At 40.1% G+C, this 13925-nt stretch overlaps 2 protein-coding genes across 2 annotated transcripts; both read left to right on the top strand.

Moving 5' to 3' along the window:
- The first annotated feature begins 431 nt into the window (after positions 1-431).
- LOC121955110 (cystatin-A-like) lies at positions 432-1332 on the top strand. Its single transcript, XM_042502913.1, has 3 exons — positions 432-611; positions 715-822; positions 1002-1332. Exons 1-3 carry the CDS (start codon positions 507-509, stop codon positions 1173-1175), a joined length of 387 nt encoding a protein of 128 aa, XP_042358847.1. The 5' UTR covers positions 432-506; the 3' UTR covers positions 1176-1332.
- Positions 1333-2935: 1603 nt separating this feature from the next.
- nus1 (NUS1 dehydrodolichyl diphosphate synthase subunit) lies at positions 2936-13925 on the top strand. The gene is given in 6 exon segments (XM_042502911.1): positions 2936-3263; positions 3266-3506; positions 5919-6050; positions 10037-10189; positions 12788-12887; positions 13108-13925. Coding segments are annotated over 6 exon segments (873 nt in total). The 5' UTR covers positions 2936-3107; the 3' UTR covers positions 13199-13925.

Raw genomic sequence — 13925 nt, 5'->3', positions numbered from 1 at the left:
CACAGCCAGAAACTGTGAAATGTGGGAACCTCAGCAATGGGTGTGGATGAGGGGCCACTGTAGAAAACTTTGTCCCCCTTCCCAAAATTTCTAATGGCTGTCCAGGATGGCGCAAATCACTCATTCTCAGCCCCACTGTGGACGTATCAGTTTAGCAGGTTACCACACCAATGGAGCATCATTTGGCAACAAAACAATATGATTGTTTGAATTTTAGATCTGCTCGCCACAATTAAAATCCGATCAGATTTGAGTGATCCATTTTTTGAAAATTCTCAGCCAGAATTTGCAAAGGAATCATAAGAGCGAGAAAAAACTGACTAATCATATGAGGGATGTAGTTACACGTGTCGCTCCACCCAACATGCCACTGAGCCACTTTTCAGGTTTATCCAGGCGTGGTTACTCTGTATAAATAAATGTGTATGTGATAAACTGTTTAAACTTTTAAGACATGTAAGAGCAGACAGCTGACTTCTTTGTTAACATCAGCGGACTGTGAGACAATGGCTGAGATTTGTCAGCAAAATACGAAAAATACAAAGGCAGACAAGTTTGGATGGGGTGAGACAGAGGACGCCAATGAGAGAACTCAGGAACTTTGTGACAAGGTGAGTTTCACTCTCGCTTCATTTTTTTGCAACCTCCACACACAACTCTCTGGTTTGCATTTCAGTCTGGATTTACATCATATTTAATTCCATTCATACTCAGGTGAAAGAAGAAGTGCAGAGACAAACACGCGGAGACAATACGGAATACAAAGCAATGAAATACAGGCAACTTCGGGGTATCCTTGGAGCAGAACACTTCCTAATCAAGGTAAATAATGACTGCTACAGGTGTGTGTTTTTGTTTAACACACAATATAATGTATTGTGTCATGTCAAAATCATGACAGGGAGCAGTTCAACACATCCCTGATGGTAGAAAATCTTAACTGTTCAGAAACTGGATGAATATATTTTTCACATCTTCCAGTTTTCTTTTGCTTTTCACAGGTTCAAGTTGGAGACACAAATTACATTCATTTGTATGTTGTTAAAATTGTGGGTCCCAACGCATCTCCAACACTGGAAGGTGTGCAGCAGAACAAAACCAGAGACGACACCATCGAACCTATTCCTGCATCTCCACCACAGACAGTGACTGTCTTACAGGCTATTGTCTCATAATAAAAACTCTGCTTCTTTGTTCTGAAATGATTTGACTTTGACTTTGAATGCATTAACACTCAGGGATAAAGACATTTGCTGTTGGGAAGCAACAAATGTCAGCAGCAAGTGCATTACCTTCTAAAGACATAATAAAGATGAGATCAGTAAATATCTACATATATTTCTTGTGGTTCTTATTTGGAACATTTGCTTTTTTTGTGAAGTCAGATTTTCATGGTAGATGTCGTCTTTTATGTCATCATTAACAAAGATGATGATGCAAGACGCAGCTGGCCTCCAGGTATTTTAACATTAGTACCTATCTTTTAAAAAAAGCATTGTGAAGGACAGCATCAGATCTATCTACTAACATCTGCTTGCAAATCACCACATTAAGGTGAAAAAAATATATAAGGCGAGAGGTAAATGTGCCCACTTTGACTCAATATACATCAGCTTTTACTATGTCCTCATAGTGTGTGTGTGCCCATGACTTCACTACAGTTGAGGAGGAGGCCAGCAGAAAGGCTTCACTGCCCTCTTGTGGGGAATACATGACAGCCATCCAACTCTGTCAATCTATATTTTAAGAGGCCTTCTATGAATCTCAGCATGAATATTGTATATGAGGATGTCTGTCACATGGGGCACATGACAATGCAAATAATACTAGTATTGGTAATACTTTTAATTCCACGGTAAATAATAATAATAAAATGATAATTATAAAAATAACAAAAGTTGGCAACATATTTCAAGCATTATAACAGTAGGCCTAAATGGTTTGTTTTTTTTTTTTTCTAAATTACAAATAGGCCTACGATGAGGGGACATCTCTACTGTATAGTAGAGACCTATATTTAAAAAACCTATGTGTCTGTTAAGAAGAAACAACAACAAAACATTGAATTTTGTTATTATTTACACATTAGGACTAGGGGCATGTTAAAGAAAGTAAAATGCTTAGATTTCGAGAATAAAGTCATAATATCAGGAGAATAAGGTCACAATTTCGAGAAAAAGTTGGAAATTTATTAGAATGAAGTCGTAATATTACGAAATTAGACTCGTAACCTGTAAAAAAAAAAAAAAGTTATATTATTAGATGAAACTCGTAATTTTATGACAAGAACAGTCAGAGATTAAGACTGGAGTATGGTGGGGAATATAGTAAATATAGAAAAATCCCCTATCCATCCATCCATCTATCTATCTATCTATCTATCTATCTATCTATCTATCTCTATCTATCTATCTATATAATCTTTTTATCTAATATTTTCAACATTTTGTCCCATAATTTTGACCATTCATCAGGTCCTCCATAACTTACCTATAATTATTTATTCATACTTTGTCGTTTTTTTAAACCGTATTACCCGACTCTCTGGTTTTAATCTTTGACTTAATCGCTCATAAAATTAATTTCGTTGAATTAATTAATTTCGTAATATTGCGACTTTTCCCTCACAAATTAACGAGTTTAATCTTATAATATTGTGACTTTTTCTAGTAAATTTACAACTTTTTTTTTCTTGAAATCGTTACTTTAACATCGTAATATTCTGACTTTACTGTCGAAATCTCAGACTTTGACTTTTCTTCCACTTGGCCCTGATTCCTCCCTCCTGATTGTTGCCTCAGTAGAATAAAAATGCAAAGATTTTCCTTTTTTTCGCCGCTCTTTTCGAGGTGAGGCGATTAAAGGGTTAAGGCGGATAAAGTGCCGCGTCACTCTTATCTCGTCCAATCAGCGGTCTCCGTGTATCACGCTCAGGGTTCAGAGTTCAGGGGTTGCCAACGAAGGAGGAAGATGGCGGCAGGCAGACTGAGCCGCAGGCAGCGATGAAACGGGTTTAGCAGGCAGATAATACCGAGGAGGAAAGCGCCTGTGCTGCAGATTCCGACCACCATCCTGTAAGACTCTACCCCCGAGGAATAAGGACACAAATGGCGCTGCTTTACGGCTTGTTATGGCGGCTCCTGCTTATTCTGGTCCACATCAACAGAGCGCTCGTGTCTTGGCTCCGTGTCCGGCTTCGGGGCTGGAAGGGTCGGCTGTGGGAGCGGGCGATGGCCGCTCTGCTGCTGCCGGTGGCCCTGGCCGGTTCCCGGACCACCAGAAGAAACTGAATCAGAACCCCGATGCTAACGCTAACCCGGTCACGGGAAACCGCACTGCTAGTCGCCGGTCACGGTGGCTGTCTGACGGCAGGTCACTGGAGAAGCTGCCGGTCCACATCGGCCTGTTGGTGGCGGAGGAAGAGCCGAGCTACACGGACATAGCGAACCTGGTGGTGTGGTGTATGGCTGTCGGTATATCGTATGTCAGCGTCTATGATAATCACGGTAAACATTTTACACTTTATCTTCACTCTCCGCCTCCCTTCAGTGTCTCCACTGCCCGAATAAACGCACACTTTTCAGTTTACCTTTCAGCAAAATGATATCTAACTCACTGCTCAACGTTTTAAGGAATAAAACAGCGGTAGAGTTTAACTAAGTACTGTATTATAAGTTATGCACTTTTTGATATATTTTTTTTACGTGTCACAACATTTATCATACAGCTATAGTTACGTACAAAATTGAAGTGTTTTTTTCTCCAAAAGGTTTTTAAATTTTTGCGGTGCTTTTAGAATAATTTTGACGTTTTGGGGGAGGGTTTACAGATTTTTATTAACACTTTTTTGTGTTCTTTTTTTTTCTAATATTGAGTTTTATGGCGTGTTTTTTCTCATTTTTTTTCTTTATAATTTTGAGGGTTTCAAATTTTTTGGTGTTTTTAATTTTTTTATATTCTTGAAGGCTTGTGTGTGCTTTATTTCCCCCTTTTTAAAGGTCTGTCTGCATTGTTTACTCTTTCTTTTAATATTTTAAGTACACCTTCCTGATAAAACTTACATTTACTTAAGTAACATTTTCAATGCAGGACTTTGATTTGTAAGAGCATTTTCACAGTGTTGTTTTAGTACTTTAACGTAAGTAAAAGATCTGAATACATCCTCCACCACTGGAATAAAAGCATGTTTGCACAGCATGCAACAGCTGGTGCTGACAGCCCTCAAATGTCCACATATGCAAACAGTGTGCATCAGTCCACTTAAATCGAGGTGGCTCAGATGTACTGTTAGATCTACAGTCCTGTCGAGATGACTACATAGACTGCACAATTGTTTTCTTATCTTATTGTTTTCAGGCACCTTTTGTGTTTGATTGGCTTGATTTAATACCTTTGATTGACTTTCATAATGTCATCTGACCGTAATTTCCAGAAGTCAGAAGTGATCCTCTCTCCTCCAGTCTTATTTCAGTAACGACATGTGACTGCAGAGGGTTGTAGTAGTTTGTTCCACATTATGCGTCTCAGTTGAAAGCTTGAGCAGAGACTGTGATCATTTTGTTGTGGTGTCTAGGAAACAGAAATGAAACCGTGTTTTTAGGCCTAGTCTGTTTAAAATTTGATACTTATTATTTGGGTCTAAATTATTATCTGGGGCTCAGTGTGACTTAAGCCGTAGTTCAGATTAGTTATTCATAGTTTAGATGTGAGGTCATGATGTCTCGACATGATCCCAGTTTAGAACACAGGCTGTGATATCCATCAGCGGGGCTCCAACAGAGCTGCAAGTTGGTCATGAAAACTCCTGCGTTATTACTTTATTCACTGTGTATTCACACTGAAAACAGTCAAAAGATACAAGTCAAATTCATGAGACATATAGAAGATGTGAAGAAGGAAAAGTTATCTAAAGTTTGAGAATAGAGGCCCAGACACAAAGCAAACAGTATTTAAAATATGTTTTCTAGATTTAAGAAAAAGAGAGTGCATGTACTACATAGTTACATTTACAACCTAAAAAACTCCCAAGACTTACCAATAACTTAAAACTTAACTACCCTAATATTAAAAACGAAATCGTCAGTCAGTCAGTCTAAACATTAGTTACATAGATAAGGTGATATAAACAGAGACATATATCATGTACAATTAGCAGTGCGATGTAAATGGAAGAAGTCCTCAGCTGTTGCGGGTGTTCAAATATATTTTTGTTGTAACTGCAAAGCTCTTTTTAAGAAAACAGATGCCGATAATTACGTTTTTACAGTCTCATTCCACATCTGTGGACCTCTGCAAACAAAAAGGCACGTCATCCGTTGGCTTTAAAATAAAATATCGTAATCGGTCAACATGCTAAGTCCTAAGTTGATGTATTTTTCTTATGTCTCTTTGCGTGTTGTATATTTGGTCTCCATCTGCTGGTGGGCCATCACAGTATGAGACTATGCATGATATGATGTTAATTCCACCACAGAGGAGACTTGATGATCGCTAAAATTAGGTGGGGAAAAAAAGTGGATATATTCTGTATTGGTTATCAGCCAAATAAGTTGTTAAACATTGGATATTGGCAAAAAAAATCCAATATCGTGGATCAGTTTTCCTGATATTTATCTGTGGTATATGATGATATTTGTGTAAAAAACAAAACAGAAAAGCTTAGCTGCTGGTGATGGAAGTCTTAGTAGCATGTATGGCTTTGTCTAGCCGTATTTTTTGTTGGAGCTGTTACATAGAGTGATGACTCTTACAGTGAAAGAAAAAGATTTAACCACAGCTGCACAGCTGCGATGTTTCGCCCTCCTCTTGCATCCTGTGCTGCTTTCACCTCCAGCATCTTAGTAAAATAAACAAATGATTTTTTTCTTTTAAATTCTGGATTGAATAATATAGTCATTGTCTTCTACACTTCACCTCAGGTATTTTTCGGAAGAACAACTCCCGTCTGTTAGAGGAGATAGTTAGGCAGCAGCAGGACTTGCTGGGCGTGGATGGACCCAAATACAACGTGGAGTTCCTCAGCAATGGCAGCGACAAACACCAGCACCACGGTAAGGATTTAGCACTGATGCTTTAGCGTTTCAGACAGTGTGTTTACATGCACTTCAGCATAATAGGGTTACAGTCGGCTTTTACCAGTAAACTGATTTCTCAAACATCCTGTAAAGGAGAAAGCTGGTTTCCCTAATCTGGGTGTGGGATTAAGGAAACCGAGGTTTCGTGCTGAGAACGCCACTTTTTCTGCCATGTTTACACATAAGCAGGTGTCTAATCGCATGTGCACAACAAAAGACTGCAGAGGACAGAGTAAGTAACAGCCGCTAGTATTAACATAGTATAGTAACATAGTAACATAGTAACATAGTAGTATAGTATTATGTATTTAACATAACTCTGCAACAAACGAAAGAATATAGCTGTAAGCAGCGACTCAAACGTTTTATGGTCAACAGAAGCAGGTAGTTTGTTTGTTTTATGCTCGCTCACATTTAATGAATCCTCACGTCTAAAGGCGCCCCAGCATCACTTTAACTATCTGCTAACGCTTACATCCAACTGTACTCCAAACATACTCCAATTTAATATAAAGCGTTTTGTTTTTGGCTTTCGAGAATACTGTGTGTTTTTAAAATACTCAAAATATGTTCACCATGATTCATCCCAAAAATAGGAGCACCAGCATTTTTTTTTCTTATAAAAAAAAACACAAATAAAAACTAAGAAGAATAGTTTTCACTCACCCAGTTATGGAGGAACCAAGTCAGTGAGTGACTAACACAATGTGGTTGTGTAAATGTGCACGTAGGTCATTTATTCTCTCACTCACACGAGGCCTCAGTTTCGATTGAGCTAATTCAGTTGAATCTGACGTCACGTGAATCTAGAGAATGTAGAGCAGCAAAGGAGTTTTTAATGTTTTGCATGTTTTGATTCATTCAGTTGTTCTCTGCATTAACACAACTGAGACATGAGCCACGATTAAGGCAGCGGCCGTGATGCTGTTGTCCGAGCACTGCAGTGGTTTTTGACTTTACTTTACTTCTCTCCTAAATAACAATTCCTTGTCTGTTCTGGATAGTTTTTTTTTTTGCTTGTCATGGCAGAGCTGTATTTGGAAAATCATGTTAGGAAGAAAGAAGCGCATTCTTAGTTTTCACAAAGCCTCCCAGCTTTGACTCTGTGCCCACTTCAGTCACCCCATTAACTGTCAAAGCAGCATGTAGATGACTGTGAAATTCTGTTAGGCAGCTGAACAAGACGACAAAGTTAAGTTTGGGCTGTCGTGCCGCACCTATTTTAAAGTCTGATGCACAGGACTAGTTTTTGAACTCAGTGTGTTTTTTCAGAGAGATTTTTTTCTCACAGCACATTGAAAACAAATGAATTAGCTTGATCATGAAATAAAAATTAAATATAAACTTCAGATGCTGCCATAGTAAGGTGGCTCAAGAGGTGGGGTTGATGTTACTTATTATTTTTATTATTATTATTATTGATATAATAATGATGATACAAAAATAAGAATATAATTTAAAAAATAATAATTAAGCTACAATTAAAAAAAAAAAGAAGAAAAACTGAATAAAAAATATATTTAAAATAAAAAATAAAATGAAAATAAAAGATAGAATAAAATAAAATAATAAAAATATATAATTAAAAACATAAAATAAAATAATACTTATACTAAATGAAAAAAAAAAAGATTTTGTAAGAAACATGCAAATGAAATCTCCTTATTCAACCAGTTCAGTGTCCATGTACTGCAGCTTACTCAAGCTGTGTTTTACAAGGATCCGTGAACATAAATGCTCCATTCGTAATCGTGATGAGGAATCATCTGTGGCACTGATATCCTCTTTTAAGCATTCAGCACCCAGTCTCAAAAAGTTCAAGCGTGTGTGATTTTTAACTTCGGCACATTTCAAAGAGCATTCAAAGCTTCACCTCCTTTTCTCTCATGATTGTCTTGCTCACTGTACACTAAAACATCAAATGTAAGAATATGGTTATCTTGTTTGGTAACTGGCAGAATGGCTGCTTTTATAGAGAGCTGAGTCCCACTTCACTCCAAGGCTAGACTCTGTTTCAAAAGCCTTTATTGCCTCATTAGTTCTTGAAGTTGCCAGAGCACACTAAGCTAAAGGGATGTGTGCTGTTGCACAAGCTGCCACTGGGTTCTTTTCATCGCACACAGACATATAAAACTGCCACAACATTTGCAGAGCAAAGTGCAAGTGCAGTAAAGTGACTGACTTTCTTCTGCGAGCGTAAGGAGAAGACTGCAGAATGAGATGAACACGATGGAAAACATGAAGGTTATGTTCACTTCCTCTTTTTTCAGCATGTCCCCTGTCCTCTGCCATTCTGTCGTAGTCATAGACAGGTTTTACAGGAGTATTCTTCCAGGAGACAAAAGACAGAAACTGACACTGCCCGCTAGCCCACAGAAACCCACACGAATAGGCTACTGTTCACACTCAAACCCCAAACCTGTGTTCCACCTCTTCACTCATCACTCCTCAGATTCCTCTTGCCGGCCCTGTGGGTGTTGCTGACGGCTTTAGTGCGATAAAGAATCGTTTAGGAGATATTGGGCCGCCTTGTTTGGTCGATCTAGACAACAAAATAGATAAGATTTCTGAAGTAATTCATTTTGTGTATTCTGTGGAGGAAGTATTTAAGAAGATCCCACCCTGTCGCACAGCAGTGAGAGCGAGCTAGCATTCTCTGTTCTCACATTAAGTGGAACAGTCTGCTAATATAACCTGAGCAGTTCATCTCTTTTACAAATCCTGCTCGGCCAACACGGGATATTTTGATATACGCATTTTTAATATAGTTGCCAGAGTTTGAGAAATACATTTTTTGGTCAAGATTGCTTTAACTTCTAGGTGTATATTTAACTGAATCCATGATCCTTCACTTTTTTAAGTATCAGGCATATCAGTGCCTCCTCACGGGTCTTTAAATCCTTTAATACACTTGACTTGTTATACAATTCAGTTAAGACTCGGGCCATATTTATCCCAAATCACATGAGAAGGTTTATTACACTAATAAACAGCTACCACAGGGCTTTAACCATCCTTGCAGGGTGCTGAATTACATGTAATTACACTCATAGTGTAACGTCGTTCATATCTGAATAGTGATTCAAATGATTAAATTACTTTTTTGTGTAGTTCACTACGAAAATACAAACAATTCATGGCAGCAAAAGAAAAGGAATGTTTTTTTTGTTGTTGTTTTTTAAATGAACTATTGCCTCTTGACCATAATCAAACCTTCTTTGAGCACAGTTAGTTAAAGTATTGATATTTAAATATTGTTGGATGCTATTTTAAAGGTTAGCTGACTGATTAATGCTGTTCGGTGCAGCCTCCCTACTATCTGATTGATGGACATTGTTTATAAAACCAAAGCTGACATTCCTGCAGTTTGTGAAAATAATATTGCCATATCTACACCCTGAAGAAAGGTGCTGGCCCAAAAGTTGGCAATAAAAAGTTAGAATTGGAGTGTTTAATTTCGTAATAGTTTAAACTCAGCTGTTTTTTACGACATCTATTGCACGTTTGTCCATCCTGGACGAGGGATCTCTCATCATCCTCTGCTGCTCTTCACAGGATTTTTTGGGGGAGGTTCGTTAGTCGATGTGAGTGTTTAAGGGCAGAGGGATGTCGTATGCTGTAAAGCCCTCTGAGGCAAACTGTGTTTTGTGATAATGGGCTTTATTAATAAAATTGACTTGACTTGAGCTACTTTTTCTCAGCAGCTTTAGTTAACCAAACAAGATTTCTCCCTCAGGTAGCTCTGAAGTTCATTTCCAGTATGAAGTTACTGATAGTTTGCAAAGCTTTAAAAGTAGCTTCCTCAACATCGGCTGCGTCCCAGCAACAGGGACTGAAGTGCAGGATCAGTGACAGTCTCGCTTTAAAGATGCGGGACCAGAAATGTTTCATCATGCTCAAATACTCGATCACGGGCAGTGGAAGGTAATCGCGTTTGGTGTGTGTTTGTGTGTGTTTGTCAGTGGTGTCCTGCAGGCCCACGGTGAAGGTGTTGTCTCCAGAGGACGGGAAGCAGAGCATCGTCCAGGCAGCGCAGCAGCTCTGTCGCTCTGTGGAGAACAAAGAGAGGAGCTCCAAAGACATCAGCGTCTCCATGCTGGACATACTGCTCAGAGGTACCACTTTATGACTGTGTGCAGAAAAGACCCTGATGTTAATGACATTCCTTTCATTTACCAGGCGGCCATGTGTCTCTCACAGTGATTGTGTCTTGTGTTTGTGATGCAGCGTGTCAAATATGTCTCAACTTTACATTTTCTGTTACAGTCTTGATATGATGCAGGTCTTACTGCAGCAACCTACACACTAATCAAACTACATCCTCACAATCATATGTCAGTGAAAATGTTGTCAACAGCTCAGCAGAGAGCACAAAGCTGCACAAAGCTTCACAGCTGTGACATTATTCTTCATTTTCACACCGTTTCTACACTGGAGGAGTAGCGTGAGCAGCGCGTGAGCAGAGCAGCATCAGCAGCTCCATTTGGGTCTACACAGGAGGCGTTTCAGAGCAGTATTTGAGTGTAGGACACCTGCATTCTTGCAGCATTCAGGATCCAACACACAGTCACTGCACTGTGGTTACACGTGTAAAACGGAAACACACACAGACCTAGAGCATAAAAATACATTTGGAATTTTTACATACAAATAGACTGAGTGACACACCAGTCTGTTCACAGCGGGGTTGATTAAAAAAAGAAGTGACTGATGGTCCATGTTTTATTTGCAGCATGCAGAGGACTTTATTTAATCTCACATTCACCAATTGCCAAGAAAATCGAGCACAAGTGCCAGAAATTTCCCTCTTTGATTGGTAAACCTGTGTGTCAGGCTGCACTGTGTGCAATGATCGGATCTGCAGGATTCTGTTTTACAAGCTGAGAATATTTCTTCACTGTAAAGGGCCTCTGTGTGCAGTTGTAATGAAAGAGTGATACAGAGTCTTTTATACACACACACACACCATAAACTGATCGAAGCTGAACTGGCAGAAAGCAAAACTAAGTGACTGAAGGGAGGAATCACCTCTGCCTCCACATGACGTGTCCCATATATCACGGTTTTATCATTTGTCAGATTGATGTTAGAAATGTTCGAAAAATATTGAAGAATTTATTTGCAGCATCATATCAGGAATGATTCTCACCTGTAAGCAGAAAGTTTTATATCTCATTAGAGAGGAGGAGGCCTACGCCTTATGGTTGTATATGATGGCATTAACGCGCCCTCAGACTGTGACGTCCCCTCTCGGGTCAACGACAAACGTGTGCAACAGACCGCTGATCACACCCAACAGTTAGGTCTGATATTAGGATTATGCATATGAATTTTGTGCCCTCAGAGTCTGACAAAAAGAAACGCTCAAGGCAAATCATTTAGATTTTCAGTTTGTCGCCACAGTCTATGCAGTCCATTAAAAACACAAATTCAGCTCTTTGTGGATGTGTACTGTGCTGATGACACATCACAGGGAAGCACTTAACATTAATAATCATCCCGATTCACGAATATATGCAAGTGTAAGCCCAAAACAGGCTCAGAGGAAATCCTGCTGTAGTTCATCTTTTTATACATATTAATGAATAACAGCCACTGCTCTTAACCCTCATCATCATCTCATGATTAGCTCTATTTATATGCAGGTTTCACGTGTACTTTTGGCTGTGTTTGAATGCATAGTATTAAAAGAATACTTCACTCCTCAAATAACCATTTGTATATCAGTTACCTACCGCGTTCTGCGTTGAAATCTGGAAGCAAACATTGTTTTTTTCTGGCATGACTGTGATTAACAAAGAATCCAAAAACAGAGATCATTCATAGACAGACCGACTTTATTGTCCACCTCAATGGAAATTTGTCTTTGCTCAGACACACTAAAGATACATACAAACACACAAAGCAGTGCAGCATTAAAAATGTACAACATGCAAGATACAATAGTGCAGGCAGGCAGGTAGGAGCAATAAACTATAGAAATAAATACTAAAAGAGAGCACATCTTGCAGTAGAAGAAGCAGAAGAACTGCAGTCATAAGGATCTGCGTTTAACAACCACAAGACGATGTCAAAATAAACAAACTCACAATTTGTGCAATATAATCCAAGTTTTAATTAATCCAGCTGTATGCTCAGTGCTTCCCAAAAAGACAGCCTTTATCTCCGCTCGTTTTACATGGCTGAGCGCAGGAGCTGCTGGTCCACCGCTGAGTTTGTGTTATTGTGTGACTTTGGTTGTATCCAAATTAACCCTGCAAAACACTAAAGTCACACAAACAAGTCATTGGTAGACCAGCAGCTCCTGTGTACAGTGAGGTAAAATTACCTCGTCAATGGAGTCTCGCTTTGAGGACGGCAATGATTTGTTTCACTTTCCATACAGTTCCCTGTCGGGTGGTACTGAGCATACGACTGGATAAATGAGACTTGGACTCTGCTTGTATGAGAGTTTGTGAGCACGTGTTCTGACATACTTTAGTCTCGTTTTACGTGGCCCCCTCATGACTTGAATTCGTCAACAATTTTCTCAGTTTTTGGATTCTTCTTTCACTGAGGAGGCATGTGAGAAAAACAAAGTTGACAAATTTAACCCTGGGTGATTAACTGATGTGCAAACGGTCGTCGGGGAGTTGAAGTATTCCTCTAAAGAAATCATACAGATGAATGAGGTTGTGCTGATGACATGCTGCCTGTCTCTGTGCCTGTTTCAGAGTCTAAGAACATCCCAGACCCGGAGCTGGTGGTAAAGTTTGGTCCGGTGAACAGCACACTGGGTTTCCTCCCCTGGCACATCAGACTCACTGAATTCATGTAAGCTCCTGTCTGTCTGTGGGTCTGTCTCATGTCTCATTGGAATATTTCAATGATGGAGGCAGTGAGAATCATTAGTTAGGGCTCTTATTGCCTGAATGTGAACAGCAGATGGCGCTGTTGAACTTCCAGCGCTGTTGTTTTTCTGTCTGAATGTATTCACTTGTGTACAGCTTGACATTTCCTGTGTTGAAGTGTGTGTCCCGCTCTGTGTCCCCAGCTCCCTGCCCTCCCACAAAAACGTCTCCTACGAGGACCTGTTGGGTGTCCTGCAGCAGTACGGCGCCTGTCAGCAGCGGCTCGGCCAGTGACGCGTAGGCCGGCGTCGGGCTCTTCAGACAGGAAGAAGTGCAGGGTTCACACAGTCAGAGGAGAGTTTGGACAGGTGGTGACCCCTCCATGCTTCGCCATGTCCCTCACTACTCCTCTCCCTAACTCTGTCCATCTCCAGGTTCTCTAACAGACTAAGACAGCTCAAAGACGAGAAAACCAGGAGACAGAGCCAGCCAGCTCACTTCCTGCCACCAGCTCCTGTCTTATAATAAACTCACATTCCAGGACTTCTGGAACGTGCTCTCCACGCCGAGAGAAAATAGCACACATACGCTGACATGAGGAGACTGTCTGCACAGACAACCCCGTTCTGTCCTCCCAAACCCTCCGGCTCACTGTTAGTCATTCAGTCTCCAGCTGCTGTTTTCTGCCGAAAAATGACTCGCCTTCACTCAGCAGATAACAAAGAAGAAATGGGGCTTTGTGCCTGTCCTCGTGAGGCACCCTGGGAAATACAGCTGCTTTTCAGGGAGAAACTCAACTCCCAGCGACACGTGAGCCGGCCAGCGGAAGTTGAGCTTAGGGACAGAGTGACTAATAATGTGTAAATATGAGAAATTCATGTGGCTCTGTGTTTGTCCCTGTGGCCTCCAGCTTGCAGTCATGTTTTCATGTTTAGTGTTGCTTCAGACACATACAGAAGTTTGTTCAAGGCTCCCGTTGGACCGACCGAGCTCTGAAATAAAGAAATGCACTGTCTGTCTA

The sequence above is a fragment of the Plectropomus leopardus genome, chromosome 16, assembly GCF_008729295.1.
Source record: "Plectropomus leopardus isolate mb chromosome 16, YSFRI_Pleo_2.0, whole genome shotgun sequence".
Classification (NCBI taxonomy): domain Eukaryota; kingdom Metazoa; phylum Chordata; class Actinopteri; order Perciformes; family Serranidae; genus Plectropomus; species Plectropomus leopardus.
The sequence above is the reverse complement of the archived record's forward strand: the minus strand, read 5'-3'. Positions and strand labels throughout refer to the sequence as shown.

Excerpts from the sequence above, each read along its gene's own strand:
- LOC121955110 (XM_042502913.1), top strand. The coding sequence starts at position 507 with ATGGCTGAGATTTGTCAGCAAAATACGAAAAATACAAAGGCAGACAAG. Across the intron at positions 612-714 it reads CTCAGGAACTTTGTGACAAG|GTGAAAGAAGAAGTGCAGAG; the intron begins GTGAGTTTCACT and ends ATTCATACTCAG. Across the intron at positions 823-1,001 it reads CAGAACACTTCCTAATCAAG|GTTCAAGTTGGAGACACAAA; the intron begins GTAAATAATGAC and ends TGCTTTTCACAG.